The 16,934-nt window shown below is 42.7% G+C and overlaps 1 protein-coding gene across 1 annotated transcript; it reads right to left on the bottom strand.

The window, feature by feature from the left end:
* Positions 1-855: 855 nt before the first annotated feature.
* LOC110531348 (stress-associated endoplasmic reticulum protein 1-like) lies at positions 856-15,673 on the bottom strand. Its single transcript, XM_036987001.1, has 3 exons — positions 15,320-15,673; positions 6,039-6,114; positions 856-2,143 (listed from the first exon to the last, which is right to left on the bottom strand). Exons 1-3 carry the CDS (start codon positions 15,401-15,403, stop codon positions 2,103-2,105), a joined length of 201 nt encoding a protein of 66 aa, XP_036842896.1. The 5' UTR covers positions 15,404-15,673; the 3' UTR covers positions 856-2,102.
* Positions 15,674-16,934: the final 1,261 nt, after the last annotated feature.

The raw sequence follows: 16,934 nt of genomic DNA, 5'->3' as shown, positions 1-16,934 counted from the left end.
ACACATACAGTTGAATCCCTGATTACTGACAACAATGAGACAGCCTATAGGGAGGAGGTCTGAGACCTGGCAGTGTGGTGCCAGGACAACAACATTTCCCTCAATGTGAGCAAGACAAAGGAGCTGATCGTGGACTACAGGAAAAGGAGGGCCGAACAGGTCCCCATTAACATCAACAGGGCTGTAGTGGAGCGGGTCGAGAATTTCAAGTTCCTTGGTGTCCTCATCACCAACAAACTATCATGGTCCAAACACACGGAGATTGAAAAGATTTGGCATGGGTCTCCAGATCCTCAAAAGGATACAGCTGCACCATCGAGAGCATCCTGACTGGTACCAGGCAGTTGCCATAGGGTGTAGGGCGTAGTAGGGCGTAGTCTGTAGGGTTTATTGTGTAGGGCGTAGTGTATGGGTATGAATACTTTAGGAAGGCACTTTATGTGGAGCTTTAACAGTAAAAGAGATGAGTGACTCAGACAGGTACATTGATGGAAGCAACAACCTGCAATATTAAAACTAATCCGCCCCCTAATTATTTATTTTTAATATAAAATAAAAACACAAAACATTAAGTTTCTCAAAGTAGTTTCATTTCTGATGAAATACTATGATTTAAATCTCATTATAGCTCATGTAGACATACTACTGTCCCTTTAAAACATTCTGAGACAGCGATAGGACATCGACATGAGCAACACCACAGACGAGCGCAATGCAAACAGACGTGTGTACCAGTGAGCTTCCATAACATGTCTCTGCAGCCCCGGAAACAGCAGTTTGGCATCGCTCAACTCTTAGTTGTGGAAATAGACCTGCTAGTGTTTATACTTTACAAACAAACCCAGAAAAATCATCTTTAGAGAAAAAAAATCTGTTTTATTTGTATAAAACTCATTTGCATAGCGTTTTACAGGAGGGAGGTGGACTGACACACACGTTCACACTCTGGGTGTTCAGGAGAGGTGTCTGCCTCTAGGGAGTGCTGCTTCATACACACACACACACACTGGCCATTCAGCACGTAGATACCACAGTAACAGAACGGCCAGTGTAGAAGACAACTGAAGACAGTAAAACAGTTGAAAACAGACTGAAAACTTCCTAGATACGGACACACACAGGAGAGAGGGGAGATGGCAGGATAAGGGAACAGAGCGATGAGGGAGATATCAGAGGGATGTGATCATACAAGGGAGATATCAAAAACAAGGACAGATCATGTCACAGCAGTCAGTCAGTCTACTGGACTAACGCGATGAGACTGAACCTAGAGCAGTGGTTCTCTCCCCACATCCCAACAGTAACCATCAGTGGGACCAATACCAAACTGACCTGGGATCAGTGTTACAGAGTACAGCTCAGATGAGACAACATTAAGACCCATAAACAAAATGGTTCTTTCAAGAACTACATAAGACATTTCATATTTCAACATTACCAATACAATGTTATAAAATAAAGTCCTGGAGACATTCACAGTATGGAGAACCTGCTGATGTTTACCTTGACAGAGACAGGGTGATCTAATTCACAGTATGGAGAACCTGCTGATGTGTACCTTGACAGAGACAGGGTGATCTAATTCACAGTATGGAGAACCTGCTGATGTTTACCTTGACAGAGACGGGACGGGGATGATGTGTGTGTCAGCTGATGTTTACCTTGACAGAGACGGGACGGGGATGATGTGTGTGTCAGCTAATGTTCAATTATTTTATTTGACCTTTATTTAACTAGGCAAGTCAGTTAAGAACAAATTCTTATTTACAATGACGGCCTACCACGGCCAAACCCTCCCCAAACCCGGACGACGCTGGGCCAATTGTGCGCCGCCCTATGGGACTCCCGATCACGGCCAGTTGTGATACAGCCTGGGATCAAACCAGGGGCTGTAGTGACACCTCTACCACTGAGATGCAGTGCCTTAGACCACTGCGCCACTCGGGAACCCTAAAATGTTTTAACTCGACACAGAGAGGAGGGGGGTGTGTATGAGTAAAGGGAGAACACTGGGCCGGATGTCTGTCTGTGGCTGGAGCAGGGATGGGGTGAGGCTGTTGGTGTTCTCCCAGGGGAGGAGGCTCTGATCTGGGTGACAACCATCACAACCCCTGCCTGATACTCTGGATGATCTGGAAGATGGCTGAGAGAGGGAGACAGAGAGAGACAGAGAGAGACAAGAGAGAGACAGAGAGACAGATACAAATCAGAGTCCATTGTGATGTCTGTGACCCAGCTCCACCCAAACATTCCCAGAGTCCTGCATCAGGTGACACACAAAAATATTAGCTGGCGTAACGAATGAAAACATTTCAACCGTCGGCTCTTGGATTCAGAACAATTACATTGCAGCTTGAATTTTTTTTAAAAACAAGGTTGTATAAAAAATGATGACATTTTTTATGAATGGTCCTTGTTCACTGTTCACCCCGCTATCATCCAGAAGGCGAGGTCAGTACAGGTGCATCAAAATAGCGACCGAGAGACTGAAAAACAGCTTCTATCTCAAGGCCATCGGACTGTTAAATAGACATCCCTAGCCAGCTTCCACCTCGTACCCCGCCCTGAACTTAGTCACTGTCACTAGCCGACTACCACCCGGTTACTCAACCCTGCACCTTAAGACTGCTGACCTCAAAGTATTCATATCCTTTAACTTGTGTTAGAGCCCGAATTTAAACTGGATAAACTAAAAATCCTCACCCATCTAGACACAATACCCCATAACAACAGTGATAACAGGTTTATTTTTTGAAAATGAAATGCAGAATTCTCATTTACACCTGAGGCAATATTTTGTAGAAGCACCTGGATTGTAATACATTTGCCCATTGTTATTATTTTAAATACTAGATTTTCAAGTAGATTTAAGTCAAAATTGTAATTTGGCCATTCAGGAACGTTCACTGTCATCTTGGTAAGCAACTCCAGTGTTTATTTGGCCTTGTGTTTTAGGTTATTGTCCTGCTGAAAGGTGAATTCATCTCCCAGTGTCTGGTGGAAAGCAGACTGAACAAGGTTCTTCTAGGATTTTGCCTGTGCTTAGCTCCATTCCATTTATTTTCATCCTGAAAAACTCCCAAGTCCTTAACGATGACAAGCAAACCCATAACATGATGCAGCCACTACTATGCTTGAAAATATGAAGAGTGGTACTCAGTAATGTGTTGTATCTTCTCCAAACATAACACTTTGTATTCAGGACACAAAGTGAACTGTTTTAAAGTCACCATTGATCTCATGGTGAAATCCCTGAGCGGTTTCCTTCCTCTTCGGCAACTGAGTTAAGAAGGATGCCTGTTTCTTTGTAGTGACTGGGTGTATTGATACATCATCCAAAGTGTAATTAATAACTTCAACATGCTCAAAGGGATATTCAATGTGTACTTTTTTTCATTTTTACCCATTTACCAATATGTGACATTCTTTGCGAGACATTGTAAAACTTCCCTGGTCTTTGTGGTAGAATCTGTTTTTGATGCAACTCTGAGGGACCTTACAGATAATTAACTATGTACAGAAAAAAAATCATGTGTGCAATAATAGTGTTTAAAACAAAGTAGTAATTATTAAAACAAAGTAGTATATTATTATCTAACTTCAGCAAATTATTATCCTAAACTTATTTAGGCCATTAACAAAAACATGTCAGCTTTTCATTTTTAATTCATATGTAAACATGTTTTTAAAAACAACTCCACTGTGACATTATAGGTGAAAAACCCTTATATCCATTTTAAAATTCAGGCTGTACCAACAAAGTCTAGAATATGTTCTGAAGACACTATACATAGATATTTAACTTTGGTCACTTTAATAATGTTTACACACTGTTTACCCACTTTATAGGTAAACACAGTATTCTAGTCACGGTTCAGAACTACTGATGAACTTCTGATGTCCACTTCAGTATACACTACCGGTCAAAAGGGTTACTCAGTTAAGGGTTTTTCTTTATTTTGACTATCTTCTACATTGTAGAATAATAGAAGACATCAAAACCAGTAGAAATAACACCTATGGAATCATGTAGTAACCACAAAAGTGTTAAACAAATCAAAATATATTGTATATTATTCTACAATGTAGAAAATAGTCAAAATAAAGAAAAACCCCTTGAATGAGTCGGTGTTGTCAAACGTCTGACCGGTACTGTGTTCTAGTCATAGTTCATCCTATACAATGTTTATTCAGACCCCTCGACTTTCTCCGTTGTTACATTACAACCTTAATCTAAAAAATATTTTTTTTTATAAATCCTCAAAATCTACACACAACACCTGACAAAGAGAAAACAGGTGTTTAGAAATGCTGCAAATGTATTGACAAGAAACCAATACCTTATTTACATCAGTATTCAGACTCTTTGCTGTGAGACTTGACATGGAGCTCAGGTGCATCCTGTTTCCATTGATCATCCTTGAGATGTTTCTACAACTTGATTGGAGTCCACCTGTAGTAAATTCAATTGATTGGACATGATTTGGAAAGACAAACACCTGTATATATAAGGTCCCACAGTTGACAGTGCATGTCAGAGCATGAACCAAGCCATGAGGTCGAAGGAATTGTCCGTAGAGGTCCGAGACAGGATTGTGTCGACGCACAGATCTGGGGAAGGGTCCCCAAGAACACAGTGGCCTCCATCATGCTTAAATGGAAGAAGTTTGGAACTACCAAGACTGACCGCCCGGCCAAACTGGGCAATTGGGGAAGAAGGGTCTTGGTCAGGGAGGTGACCAAGAACCCAATGGTCATTCTGACAGAGCTCCAACGTTCCTCTTTGGAGATGGGAGAACCTTCCAGAAGGACAACCATCTCTGCAGCACTCCATCAATCAGGCCTTTTATGGTAGAGTGGCCAGACGGAAGCCCCTCCTCAGAGAAACTCCCCAATACAGGTGTGCCAAGCTTGCAGCATCATACCAAAGACTGCCAAAGGTACATCAACAAAGTACTGAGTAAATAGGCTTCAACGATCTTCGTGTACATCTGGATCTGTTTCCCCATGTCATCGAAGGCTCTGGGTCTTTCCTCAGACACCATGTACCTCTCCTGGATAGGCTGGCCCAGTTTCTTCAGCACGGCCAGTTTGTCGATGTTGTTTAGGTTGGTCCTCTCCATCTTCATACAGCCAGTTCTCTGTGTCCTCCAGTTGTAAAGACAGGATATCCCAATACTTATGTAAATGTGATATTTCAGTTTATTTTCAATACATTTGCAAATAAAGTTGTTTTGTCATTTACCAAAACAATTGAATCAATTTTAGAATAAGGCTGTAACGTACATTTTTTTTTTACAAAAATAATACTTTCCTGAATCCACTGTAGATCGAGAAATAACTTGAGAATTGGAGAAGCTACTGGTCCAATATTCTAGAACACGGATACATTTTGGACTACGCACTTTATACATTATGTCAATTAGCCTATCAGAAGCTTCTAAAGCCATGACATGCATACATGTACAGTTGAAGTCGGAAGTTTACATACACAAAGTAGATGTCCTAACCGACTTGCCAAAACTATAGTTTGTTAACAAGAAATTTGTGGAGTGGATGAAAAATGAGTTTTAATGAATCCAACCTAAGTGTATGTAAACTTCCGACTTCAACTGTACATGTATGCATGTCATGGCTTTAGAAGCTTCTGATAGGCTAAACGACATAACATGAGTTAATTGGAGGGCCAAAATTCACCCAACTTATTGACCCAAATTAAACAATATAAAGGCAATGCTACCAAATACTAATTGAGTGTTTTGTTAACTTCTGACCCACTGGGAATGTGATGAAAGTAATAAAAGCTGAAATAAATCATTCTCTCTACTATTATTCTGACATTTCACATTCTTTAAATAAAGTGGTGATCCTAACTGACCTTAGACAGGGAATTATTAAAAGGATTAAATGACAGGAATTGTGAAAAACTGAGTTTAAATGTATTTGGCTAAAGTGTATGTAAACTTCTGACTTCAACTATATATATATATATATATATATATATATATATATATATATACACACACACAGTCTCTTACCTGATCCACACACCACAAAGACAAAGAGGGCCAGTAACCAGGGACCAACAGGAGACTTCTCCTCATTCACCACCCGCTGAAACACAGGGTTAATACAGGGTTAACACAGAGGACACAGGGTTAACACATAGGACACAGGGTTAATACAGATGACACAGGGTTAACACAGGGTTAACACAGAGGACACAGGGTTAACACAGAGGACACAGGGTTAACACAGAGGACACAGGGTTAACACAGAGGACACAGGGTTAATACAGGGTTAACACAGAGGACACAGGGTTAACACAGAGGACACAGGGTTAATACAGGGTTAACACAGAGGACACAGGGTTAACACAGAGGACACAGGGTTAACACAGGGGACACAGGGTTAATACATTGTTAATACAGGGTTAATACCAGAGACAGGGGTGACAGGGTTAACACAGAGGACACAGGGTTAACACAGAGGACACAGGGTTAATACCGGGTTAACACAGAGGACACAGGGTTAATACAGGGTTAACACAGAGGACACAGGGTTAATACAGGGTTAACACAGGACACAGGGTTAACACAGAGGACACAGGTTTAATACAGGGTTAATACAGAGGACACAGGGTTAATACAGGGTTAACACAGGACACAGAGGACACAGGGTTAACACAGAGGACACAGGGTTAACACAGGGTTAATACTGAGGACACCGGGTTAACACAGGGTTAACACCAGAGACATGGTTAACACAGGGTTAACCTTTTGCGTGTAGGGGGCAGTATTCTCGTTTTTGGCTAAAAAAAGTACCAATTTCAAACTGCCTATTTCTCAGCCCCAGAAACTAGAATATGCATATAATTGTCAGATTAGGATAGAAAACACTAAAGTTTCCAAAACTGTCAAAATATTGTCTGTGAGTATAACAGAACTGATATTGCAGGCGAAAGCCTGAGGAAAATCCAATCAGGAAGTGCCTCTTATTTTAAAACCTCTCTGTTCCTATGCATGCCTATCCTCCATTTAAAGGGATATCAACCAGATTCCTTTTTCTATGGCTTCCCTAAGGTGTCAACAGTCTTTAGACATAGTTTCAGGCTTTTATTTTGAAAAATGAGCGTGAAGGATCACATTGCGTAAGTGGAGAGGTGGGGGCTCTCAGAGTGAGTTTTCGCGCAACTGAGTAAAGCCACCATTGTTCCTCCCGCTGTTATTGAAAAAGCTACACACTCGGTTGATATATTATCGAATATATATTTTAAAAACAACCTGAGGATTGATTATAAAAAACATTTGACATGTTTTTGTGGACATTATGGATATTATTTGGAATATACATCTGCGTTGTCGTTACCGCTCTTTCCTGTGGATTTCTGAACATAACGCGAGGTATTTTGGGTATAAAAATGATCTTTATGGAACAAAAGGAACATTTGTTGTGTAACTGGGAGTGTTGTGAGTGAAAACATCCGAAGATCATCAAAGGTAAACGATTAATTTGATTGCTTTTCTGATTTTCGTGACCAAGCTACCTGATGCTAAGTGTACATAATGTTTTCTTATGCTATCGATAAACTTACACAAACGCTTGGATTGCTTTCGCTGTAAAGCATCATTTTAAAATCTGAGACGACAGGTGGATTAACAAAAGGCTAAACACTTGTGATTTCATGAACATTAATTTTTTTAGTATTTAATATTATTTAACTGTGGCACAATGCTATTCAGCGGTTGCTGATGACAATTATCCCGCTACCGGGATAACAACAAGTTAACACCACAGAGGACACAGGGTGAGATGACAGGTGAATCATGGAGCAGATGCTCTTATCCAGAGTGACTTACAGGTAATGCAGGGCAGTTTAACAAACCATACAACTCTATGAACAAGGACTACTTCTAACAGTGTCCAGAGAGGAGTGTACGAAAATACATTTACAGGAAGAACTGGGCCGATACAAAGTTCGGAAAGAATAAAAAAGAGGGAGATTTTACCGTAATTCTGGTAACAAACATTGCATCTGCAGTTTTTACAGTAAATGTTCATTTTTGTTTCAAACTATTCATCGTGCAGAGAGTTGGGAGGTTTGTTCAACTAAAATTAAAATGTTTGTTTGGCATTTAAAAAAAGTGACAACTGACTCTCAGCGTAATTCTTTTGCCGTGGAATTGCCCTTCTTCCAACAATTACATTACATTACATTACAAGTACATTGCAATTACATTGCAATTGCATTGCAATTGCAATTACATTACAATTGCAATTACATTACATTACATTGCAATTGCAATTACATTACATTACAATTACATTACATTGCAATTACATTACAATTACATTACAATTACATTGCAATTACATTGATGCTGTTGATCACTGGTTGCCCTTCTTCCAACAAAAGCTCTATTCGGACGGGGTTAGTTTTACTGGGGGAGGTCAGGTAATCAGACGGGGTTAGTTTTACTGGGGGAGGTCAGGTAATCAGACTGGGTTAGTTTTACTGGGGGAGGTCAGGTAATCAGACTGGGTTAGTTTTACTGGGGGAGGTCAGGTAATCAGACAGGGTTAGGTCAGGTAATCAGACGGGGTTAGTTTTACTGGGGGAGGTCAGGTAATCAGACGGGGTTAGTTTTACTGGGGGAGGTCAGGTAATCAGACTGGGTTAGTTTTACTAGGGGAGGTCAGGTAATCAGACTGGGTTAGTTTTACTGGGGGAGGTCAGGTAATCAGACAGGGTTAGGTCAGGTAATCAGGCAGGGTTAGTTTTACTGGGGGAGGTCAGGTAATCAGACAGGGTTAGTTTTACTGGGGGAGGTCAGGTAATCAGACTGGGTTAGTTTTACTGGGGGAGGTCAGGTAATCAGACGGGGTTAGTTTTACTGGGGGAGGTCAGGTAATCAGACGGGGTTAGTTTTACTGGGGGAGGTCAGGTAATCAGACGGGGTTAGTTTTACTGGGGGAGGTCAGGTAATCAGACGGGGTTAGTTTTACTGGGGGAGGTCAGGTAATCAGACGGGGTTAGTTTTACTGGGGGAGGTCAGGTAATCAGACAAGGTTCGTTTTACTGGGGGAGGTCAGGTAATCAGACGGGGTTAGTTTTACTGGGGGAGGTCAGGTAATCAGACAGGGTTAGGTCAGGTAACCAGGCAGGGTTAGTTTTACTGGGGGAGGTCAGGTAATCAGACGGGTTAGTTTTACTGGGTGAGGTCAGGTAATCAGACAGGGTTAGTTTTACTGGGGGAGGTCAGGTAATCAGACAGGGTTAGTTTTACTGGGGGAGGTCAGGTAATCAGACTGGGTTAGTTTTACTGGGGGAGGTCAGGTAATCAGACTGGGTTAGTTTTACTGGGGGAGGTCAGGTAATCAGACTGGGTTAGTTTTACTGAGGGAGGTCAGGTAATCAGATGGGGTTAGTTTTACTGGGGGAGGTAATCAGACTGGGTTAGTTTTACTGGGGGAGGTCAGGTAATCAGACGGGGTTAGGTCAGGTAATCAGACAGGATTAGTTTTACTAGGGGAGATCAGGTAATCAGACGGGGTTCGTTTTACTAGGGGAGATCAGGTAATCAGACGGGGTTAGGTCAGGTAATCAGACATGATTAGTTTTACTGGGGGAGGTCAGGTAATCAGACAGGATTAGTTTTACTGGGGGAAGTCAGGTAATCAGACGGGGTTAGTTTTACTGGGGGAGGTCATGTAATCAGACGGGGTTAGTTTTACTGGTGGAAGTCAGGTAATCAGACGGGATTAGTTTTACTGGGGGAGGTCATGTAATCAGACAGGGTTAGTTTTACTGGGGGAGGTCAGGTAATTAGACGGGGTTAGTTTTACTGGGGGAGGTCAGGTAATCAGACAGGGTTAGTTTTACTGGGGGAGGTCAGGTAATCAGAATTATGTACACGAGCACCAAACACCACACGTGTAATTTTAGTCCCGTCTGTTGTTCGACAAGCTCCTCTGATGACACACGTCCTGTTCTAGTCGACATCCCTGTGTTTGGAGAGAAATGTCTGAGTGACAGCTGTTTCTCTCGCAGTTTGAGCAAGAAAACAGCTGCTTTGATACATTGAACCAAGTGCTGAGCCTAAGCTGTGTATGAATCCTGGCTGTATCACAACCGGCCGTGATCGGGAGTCCCATAGGGTTGGCCCGGCATTGGAAACTTGTTTTATTTAATTCAAAGTTATGCAACACCTAATTCCCCTATGTGAAAAAGTAAAATCCCCCTTACTCTCAATAACTGGGGGTGCCACATCCCCCTTACTCTCAATAACTGGGGGTGCCACTTTCCCCTTACTCTCAATAACTGGGGGTGCCACTTTCCCCTTACTCTCAATAACTGGGGGTGCCACTTTCCCCTTACTCTCAATAACTGGGGGTGCCACTTTCCCCTTACTCTCAATAACTGGGGGTGCCACTTCCCCCTTACTCTCAATAACTGGGGGTGCCACTTCCCCCTTACTCTCAATAACTGGGGGTGCCACTTTCCCCTTACTCTCAATAACTGGGGGTGCCACATTCCTCCTTACACTCAATAACTGGGGGTGCCACATTCCTCCTTACACTCAATAACTGGGGGTGCCACATTCCTCCTTGCACTCAATAACTGGGGGTGCCACATTCCTCCTTGCACTCATTCCCTGCACTCAATAACTGGGGGTGCCACTTCCCCCTTACTCTCAATAACTGGGGGTGCCACTTTCCCCTTACTCTCAATAACTGGGGGTGCCACATTCCTCCTTACACTCAATAACTGGGGGTGCCACATTCCTCCTTACTCTCAATAACTGGGGGTGCCACATTCCTCCTTACACTCAATAACTGGGGGTGCCACATTCCTCCTTGCACTCATTCCCTGCACTCAATAACTGGTGGTGCCACTTCCTCCTTACTCTCAATAACTGGGGGTGCCACATTCCTCCTTACACTCAATAACTGGGGGTGCCACATTCCTCCTTACACTCAATAACTGGGGGTGCCACATTCCTCCTTGCACTCATTCCCTGCACTCAATAACTGGTGGTGCCACTTCCTCCTTACTCTCAATAACTGGGGGTGCCACGATTAGCTGCAATGACTCCAACCAAACACTTCCTGTAGTTATTGATCAGTCTCACGTCACTGTGGAGGAAGTTAGCCCACTCTTGTATGCAGAACTGCTGTAACTCAGCAACATGTGGGTTTTCCAGCATGAACTGCTGTAACTCAGCAACATGTGGGTTTTCCAACATGAACTGCTGTAACTCAGCAAAATGTGGGTTTTCCAACATGAACTGCTGTAACTCAGCAACATGTGGGTTTTCCAACATGAACTGCTGTAACTCAGCAAAATGTGGGTTTTCCAACATGAACTGCTGTAACTCAGCAACATGTGGGTTTTCCAACATGAACTGCTGTAACTCAGCAACATGTGGGTTTTCCAGCATGAACTGCTGTAACTCAGCAACATGTGGGTTTTCCAACATGAACTGCTGTAACTCAGCAACATGTGGGTTTTCCAGCATGAACTGCTGTAACTCAGCAACGTGTGGGTTTTCCAGCATGAACTGCTGTAACTCAGCAACATGTGGGTTTTCCAGCATGAACTGCTCGTTTCAAGTCCTGTCACAACATCTCAATTGGGATTAGGTCTGGACTTTGACTAGGCCATTCCAGAACATCAACTTTGTTGCATTTGAACAATTTTCATGTTGATTGTGTGTTCTGGATCATTGCCTTGCTGCATGACCCAGCAGCGCTGTCGTTCTTTGAGTTTTCATTTAGAAAATAATCTCTCCGCAGAAGCGTCAGTTACAGTCAACACAGCTCGATTGCCGTAACAACATCAGGGAAACTGGGCAGAAGTGAGTGGTGCTTTAAAAACAGTAGTTCTGCAACATCTTTAATTGCCAGCCTCAACATGTTACGGAAAGAGTAGGGAAAGCCCTGGAGACAGGTCGTCTGGATTCTGGACAGACAATAAATTGGCAGATGCAAACAGATGATCATATTTAGTAGGGGGGCGCAGAAGTCTAAGGCACTGCATCTCAGTGCAAGAAGCGTCACTGCAGTCCCTGGTTCGAATCCTGACTGCATCATATTCGGCCGTGATTGGGAATCCCATAGGGCGGCGCATAATTGGCCCAGCGTCATCCAGGTTTGGCCTGGGGTTGGCAGTCATTGTCAATAAGAATGTGTTCTTAACTGACTTGCTTAGTTAAATAAAAAGGTTACATCATATTTTAAAACATAGTGGACAACAGTTCTTGAGAGCATGAACAAAACAAAGTGGTTAGGCTACTGGTGAACCGGCATTTGAGTTGTGTGGTTCCAATATCAACAGTCCCTTATCTCTGGTATAAACTGGCATGCATCAACAGTCCCTTATCTCTGGTTTAAGCTGGCATGCATCAACAGTCCCTTTATCTCTGGAAAAAGCTGGCATGCGTCAACAGTCCCTTATCTCTGGTATAAACTGGCATGCGTCAACAGTCCCTTATCTCTGGTATAAACTGGCATACATAATTCAAGATAACGTCTAAATTGTGTGCAGTGCAATGGACATACAGTACTTTGGGAAAGTATTCAGACCCCTTGACTTGTTCCGCATTTTGTTACAGCACTATTCTAAAATTGATTAAATTGTTCTGTTCTCAATCTACACACAATAGCCCATAATGACATCACAATACCCCATAATGACATCACAATACCCCATAACGACAAAGCAAAAACAGGTTTTTTTTTTTAAACAAGTGATATAAAAATAAAAACTGAACACATTTACATAAGTATTCAGACCCTTTACTCAGTACTTTGTTGAAGCACTTTTGGCAGCGATTACAGCCTCTAGTCTTCTTGGGTATGACGCTACAAGCTTGGCACACCTGTATTTGGGGAGTTTCTCCCATTCTTCTCTGCAGATCCTCTCAAGCGCTGTCAGGTTGGATGGGGAGCGTGCGTCGCTACACAGCTATTTTCAGGTCTCTCCAGAGATGTTCGATCTGGTTCAAGTCTGGGCTCTGGCTGGGCCACTCATGTACATTCAGAGACTTGTCTCGAAGCCACTCCTGCAAAGTCAAAGGGTCTGAATACTTTCCCGAATGCACCGTATAACGCAAGTCTCAGGAAACACTGTCTGGGTTGGCAATACTCAGTGTAGAAAACAGACGGCCCACAACCTGGACCGACAGGCTGTGGTGAAAGAAAGAAAAGGAGGACTTCAGCAGACCAGGGGAGTATCAATTTGGATTTCATTTACTGTGAATATTGCAGATCATTTGTGTAGGCTATTAGCCAGGAAAAGCGGGTAGTGGCTGAATTTATCCTCAAGCCCACTACTTTAATTCCCCTCATTGTTACGCTACTTGATATGTAATACTTATTATAAAAAGTTTATGAATAACTAAATGACAGTATATAGCTATAGATAGTACACTGCATAATGAATAGTCAGCTAGTGTTGTGGGTGGACTCACTGTATAATGAATAGTCAGCTGGGGTTGTGGGTGGACTCACTGCATAATGAATAGTCAGCTGGTGTTGTGGGTGGACTCACTGCATAATGAATAGTCAGCTGGTGTTGTGGGTGGACTCACTGCATAATGAATAGTCAGCTGGTGTTGTGGGTGGACTCACTGCATAATGAATAGTCAGCTAGTGTTGTGGGTGGACTCACTGTATAATGAATAGTCAGCTAGTGTTGTGGGTGGACTCACTGTAAAATGAATAGTCAGCTAGTGTTGTGGGTGGACTCACTGTATAATGAATAGTCAGCTAGGGTTGTGGGTGGACTCACTGTAAAATGTGGCATTACTAGACTGGTTTTATGCACACTTTCTATCCAAGATGGGAGAGTGAGAGAACAGCTCATATCATACAGGTCCAGACGAACTGTGTTATGCCAGTAGGCACTTCGGATACCATTACTTTTTTGTTGCAGGTTAGGAAACTGAGGTTAAGGTAAGGGGGAAAAAAACACTCTCCTAACCTGCTACAAAAATCCCATGTATGAAGTGCCGTGATCACCTCTAGGTAGTGATTTAACGTTAGCTAGCCAACCACATCCCTAGAACGGAACTTCCACCCTGCTGTTGCTAGGGTTGTGGTGGTAATAACATCTAAACTTTGACTGACAAAAACACATAGCTTGCTTTAATGACCACTGACTAGTCAAACATCTAGAGTCAATTTCACTGGCAAATGAGCTACTTGGGTAATGTAGCACAACAATGTTTATATGAACAAGAAGGTGATAGATATCATGTCCCCAAAGCTGCAGTCCAAACACGTTATTTTTAACCCCTCAGCCAGCTCCTTTCCCTCCGGGGGAATCCCCGTCCAAACCGAATGCAGTTTCATCGCCACCTCAAATTCACTAACCTCGGCCCTCGATTTAGTTCGAGGGAGCGAGTGGACAACTTTGGTCACTTGCGGGGTTGATATGACTCACAATTAAACTCAAACTGTAGTCACATGTCAAACTCTGGTGACAGCGAAGTGTCAAATGTAATAAACAAGGCTGCATTTTCGGCATGTCAGGGGAAAAAAAGTATAAAGCTAGCTCTCTAAAATATATAGACATTGATTTTAGCATTGGCAAATTGACCTAGTCTCGTAGTGAGGAGCCTAGAATCATAAAAACATTTTTGGGTAATTCTGAAATGTATTGGAATAAATGACCAAACTATAAAAATAGCTACCTGACAGGAGTGCTATCTAGCTACCTGACAGGAGTGTTATCTAGCTACCTGACAGGAGTGTTATCTAGCTACCTGACAGGAGTGTTATCTAGCTACCTGACAGGAGTGCTGGCTAGATACGTTATATTGCTAGGTACATTAATAGCTTTAGGTTGGTTGTTTTTAAGCTCAACTTCAGATCATCTCTCTCCCTCGCTTGGGCAATGACGGGCTGAGGGTTTAGGGTTGAGGGCTGTCTACTTTGAAACGCAGCCTTAAGTCGAATGGTCATTACTAGCGAGCCAGACAGCCAAAATTAGAATCCCTAGCTAGATGGATGGACAAGCTTGCTAACGTGTCGGCAGCCAAAACGTGTCTTAAATTAAGATTGTTTTATTCTTGATTATGAATTATAAAATGAAATTAACTACAGCATCGTGCACTGTGAATGGTGAGCCCTCAGTCTGATTCCCAGGCAGACAGATTGACAGATCTTCAGCTTGTTACAGTGAGCTCTCCGTTTGAATGGCCAGCTGATTGAATAGCCAACTAGTTAGCCGGTGCTGTCATAGCCTAGGCTAGTAGCTATCGGTGTGTGTGTAGCTGATAGCCAGCTAATGTTAGTTAACAAGCTCGAGTCTAACCGTGGTTTTCTGGACGTGTCCTCGCTGCGTTATGGTCTTGCTGTGTTTCTCGTTAGCCACTTTCATCCGTTGGACCGCCGACATGTCGACAACCGGTGTCAAAGTCACTCACAGCCACGAAATAACGATACACTAACTCAACCACCGGCGTATCACTTACAGATAAGGACTAATGAGAAAGGAGGGCAGTTTGTTGATTAGAATTGTTTTTTTTAAAGCGATGAATAAGAATAGCCGATAACTGCTAGCGTCCAGGCCGCGAAGGCTAACGGTTGTTAGCTTGCTGTTAGCCGGCTGGCTACCGGAAGTAGATGCTTCTACCCTCGTCACGTGTCGAGGGTCTAGTGTGACACATGTTTTCTAAGGGGCAGATCTAGTGTCGGTCTAATCTACCCCAAACTAGACTAAAACGATGCAGAGGGACAAACCAAAACCAGCTCTGGGATCCGTTTCACAAATTAAATGAAGTTAGCTGTTTTATTAAGAAACCTTGTTGCCAGAAATACTGTCTACTTTGCCTGCATTTCAAGCAGTGTTGTTTTGTTGTTGTATCTCTTCAGTTCGAACGTATTTTACATGGACTTGTTTTAGCCACATACCTTCGCTATCCCGGTTTCCCTGTAACTGAAAAACATCTTCCTAAACTCGTCCGTTTCGGGGTGGTCCACATGAATGTAGTCGAGGACCGGTCAACTCCGTTCTCTGATATCGAGGCGGAGTTGAGTTTTGATAACGGGTAGCTGGATTTACAACATTTAGACACCATCAGTCGATTCTTGTAAAAATTTACATTTCCAACTGCGGTCCTGAAATTAATAATTTTAATAAGAACCTATTAAATACAACATCTAATTCCATTTGTCACATGCGCCGAATATAACTAATGTAGAATTTTTCGTGAAATGTTTGCTAACGACCTTTCCCAACAATACAGAGTTTAAAGTTAAATAAAACAGTTACTTCTTCTAGGGTGGGGTTTATCGGGGGTTGGCATCCAACGTTATGGTGCATTACCGCCACCTACTGTACTGGCGTGCGGGCCAGAGACAGGGAGAAACTAAATCCTACGTGCCAGCCACGTTGCTCTTAAAAATAGATCATAAAATATTTGAGACCATCTCTAATGACGTTCTAGTAAATATACTAATTTAAACTAATTTCCTGTATCCCCTTCTCCCTCATATTAGATCTCAGCCTCTCTCTTTCCCTCTGATACTGCCCGCACTGTAGCAATACATACTCTACTGTCTCTGTTTCCTGGCAATAATCACACTTTCCTGTTGGATGCTTTCCTATCACATTAAGGACTTATTCAACTGGCTGTGTCCCACCCTTAATCTTGTAAAAATAGCCTCCTCTCTTCTGTTCTTTCCTGCTGTCCTCCACTCGCCGACTTTACTCTGTACTTGAAATTAATGTCTGCCCTAAGTATCTCTATTCCACTGCTCATTCCATCTCTACACCGCCCCTGTCCATATCAGACTTTTAACCTGCTCCTGCCATCTCTACACCGCCCCTGTCCATATCAGGCTTTTAACCTATCATCTCTACATCTCTAGTGATTGTTTAGTCAGTACATCAACATCCCCACTACTTAGTGCTTGTTTAGCCAGTA

This window comes from Oncorhynchus mykiss, chromosome 9 (genome assembly GCF_013265735.2).
Source record: "Oncorhynchus mykiss isolate Arlee chromosome 9, USDA_OmykA_1.1, whole genome shotgun sequence".
In the NCBI taxonomy this organism is placed as follows: Eukaryota; Metazoa; Chordata; class Actinopteri; order Salmoniformes; family Salmonidae; genus Oncorhynchus; species Oncorhynchus mykiss.
This window is presented reverse-complemented; position numbering and strand designations above follow the sequence as displayed.

Bases quoted from the DNA above. Each gene is read 5' to 3' on its own strand.
- LOC110531348 (XM_036987001.1), bottom strand. From the start codon at position 15,403: ATGTCGGCGGTCCAACGGATGAAAGTGGCTAACGAGAAACACAGCAAG. The intron at 6,115-15,319 runs GTTAGACTCGAG...CCTGTGTTTCAG, and splicing joins GACACGTCCAGAAAACCACG to CGGGTGGTGAATGAGGAGAA. The intron at 2,144-6,038 runs GTAAGAGACTGT...TCCCTCTCTCAG, and splicing joins CTTTGTGGTGTGTGGATCAG to CCATCTTCCAGATCATCCAG.